This window comes from Aquarana catesbeiana, linkage group LG03 (genome assembly GCF_042186555.1).
Source record: "Aquarana catesbeiana isolate 2022-GZ linkage group LG03, ASM4218655v1, whole genome shotgun sequence".
Taxonomy (NCBI): domain Eukaryota; kingdom Metazoa; phylum Chordata; class Amphibia; order Anura; family Ranidae; genus Aquarana; species Aquarana catesbeiana.
Genome location: NC_133326.1, coordinates 692051852 through 692054396, shown reverse-complemented (window position 1 = coordinate 692054396; position 2545 = coordinate 692051852). Strand labels below are relative to the sequence as shown.

The 2545-nt window shown below is 38.5% G+C and overlaps 1 protein-coding gene across 1 annotated transcript; it reads right to left on the bottom strand.

Moving 5' to 3' along the window:
* Positions 1–1124: 1124 nt before the first annotated feature.
* LOC141134187 (olfactory receptor 11L1-like) lies at positions 1125–2063 on the bottom strand. Its single transcript, XM_073623769.1, has one exon. The coding sequence runs from the start codon at positions 2061–2063 to the stop codon at positions 1125–1127; it is 939 nt and encodes a 312-aa protein (XP_073479870.1).
* Positions 2064–2545: the final 482 nt, after the last annotated feature.

Below are 2545 nucleotides of genomic sequence, written 5' to 3'. Positions count from 1 at the left end.
TTTTCTTATTTCTTCATTTTCCAAATAATTGTGACAAAAAATTGCAACTTCAAAAAGCTTGCCATGCCTCTTACTAAAAACCTTGGACTGTCTGCTTTTCAAAAAAGACAATTTGGGGGTTTGTACTGTCATTGGCCATTTGTACTGTCCTGGCATTTTTGGGCCTCAAAAAATGAGATGGGCTGTCAGTACATCAAGCAGAAGGGTGAGGTGTCTGTAGTACAGTTAGTGGAGAAGAGAAAGTCTAGTTCGCTTTGGATTTGGCTCTTGTACGCAGGTTCTTTTATAAGGGTTTCATTCATTTTCTGTTGCCAATGCTGTGGCATATGTTCCTCCAACACCAAAGAACAGTGAGAGGGATCATGATCTGAAACTGTAATAGAGCCTATGCTAGCTATGGTCAGTAGCGGGAGAATGTCTTGTTGTATAAAATTGTAATAGTTTCTGGTGGACAGCAGGAAAAACGTATAATCCCTGTCTCTTGGATTAGGTGTTCTCCAGGTGTCTACCAATTTGTAGTTATATAGCTTTTTTTTTAACTTTTGAGAAAGTACAATTATGTGCTATAAGGAATATGAATTTTATCAGATCCTTTAAAAATACAATTTAAGTTTGTTGCTTCCATAATTCCTGCAAAAATATGGTTCTCTTTTCTTGAATATAGAGCCCTTTTACATTGAAGGTTGTAAAGGATATTTGTGGAATTGTCGTACGAGTCCTGTGATCAGGTCCAAAAAAGGATTGGATTTCGGGCAAATAGGTCAAGGATAGGTCAAGAATAATGGGAGGTCAAGAATAACGGGAGTGGTCGGGGTTTGGATTTGAGAGAAAAAAAGAAGAAAGTAGACAAGAGATTGGGTAGTATCAGAGAGTACAGAAGAAGATACTGCAATAGATAGAAATAAAAAGTCAACTGAGTAGAGTGCTAATAGTCGTACTCCCTTAGTGGAAGAAAAGTGCGCAGCCTCGATGGTAGTGTAGACTGTGAACATGGATCTTCCAAAAATACCAGCCATCTAAGAAGTTGTATTTTCTCACAAGCCGAGAAAAGGAACAGGTTCAGCAATTGAGAAAGATGATGGAGTACATCTTTCTGGATATGTGGCGAGAAGGTGTAACCCCATTTATATGTTGCCCCCGTTGTGGTTGATGATTTTAGCTACAGCTTTTTTTAAGTCTTTATTCCTCAGGCTGTATATAATTGGATTTATCAGTGGGGTAACTACAGTATACAGTAATGACAAGAATTTAGTGATATCCCATGACTGCCCTTTACGGGGTACCAAGTAAACGCAAACTAGAGTACCATAATAAATGCAAACCACAGTCAGGTGGGAGCTGCATGTTGAGAAAACTTTCTGTCTGCCGGTAATAGATGGGATTTTAAAAATGGTGATTATAATATAAACATATGACACAATGATTATAAAGAATGGGATAACAACAAAAATGAAATTCAGTAATGTCACTTCAAGCAGAACATTAGCAGTATCAGAGCAGCAGAGTTGTAGGATTGGCTCAAGATCACAGAAAAAGTGATCAACAATATCGGGACCACAAAAATGTAATTGTGATATTGTTAAAGTGAGAATCAGTACTACTAAAAGACTTAACACCCAACATGTGATAATCATCAACCAGCAAAACTGGAAGTTCATTGCTAAATTATAATGCAGTGGTTTACAGATGGCCACATATCTGTCATAACACATCACTGTTAGAATAAGACACTCAGAAGTTTCTGAAACACAAAAGAAATAAAACTGGGTGATGCAATTGGAAAATGATATTATGGTCCCCTTCATTAAAACAGCATGGAGCATGTTAGGAAGAATGTCAGTTACCAGTAGGATATCCGTAACAGACAGCTGGGAGAGGAAGAAGTACATGGGAGAATGGAGGGATTTGCTGTAAGACACCAGTGTGATGATTAGGAAGTTTCCACATATTGTCACACAATAAATTAAAAGGAAAAGAAAAAAGATCAAAAATGTTATACTGTGTGGAGTCCGAAGTCCTAATAGGTGGATCATGGTAACACTGGACATATTTTTCACCTCCATAACCTGGAGAGAGTACAATAACAATGGAAACAGCTCTGTTTAGTGGGTAAAATTAAATTATATTATTTCATTCAATTATTTTCTTAACTATTTTGTGCTAATATGTTTATAAAAGATGAGGCAAAGATATATAAAATGTTAAACGTGCCATAAGGCATACACTATATGCTCAAAGGTTTCATATGCCTGTATGCAGAGCCCGAAATGACTAGGATGGCCTCTTGCACAATTCCCATCCAAGCACCCCTAGATGTTAAAACAGGGTCTGCAAGTGTGAAGGAAAGGCATAAGTGCCAAGGTGTAGACACCTTGAGAAGGACCTGAGGGGCACTGGTATCAGGCAAGCAGAGGTACAGTTGGTGATACATCTTGAAGATTCCAAGCCATGCCCAATTGATGGTGCAGTCAGGTCCCACACCTGGTCAAGTGACAGCTGGATGGAAGGACACCAGAGAGGAAGCAGAATCACAGCCAGAAACAGG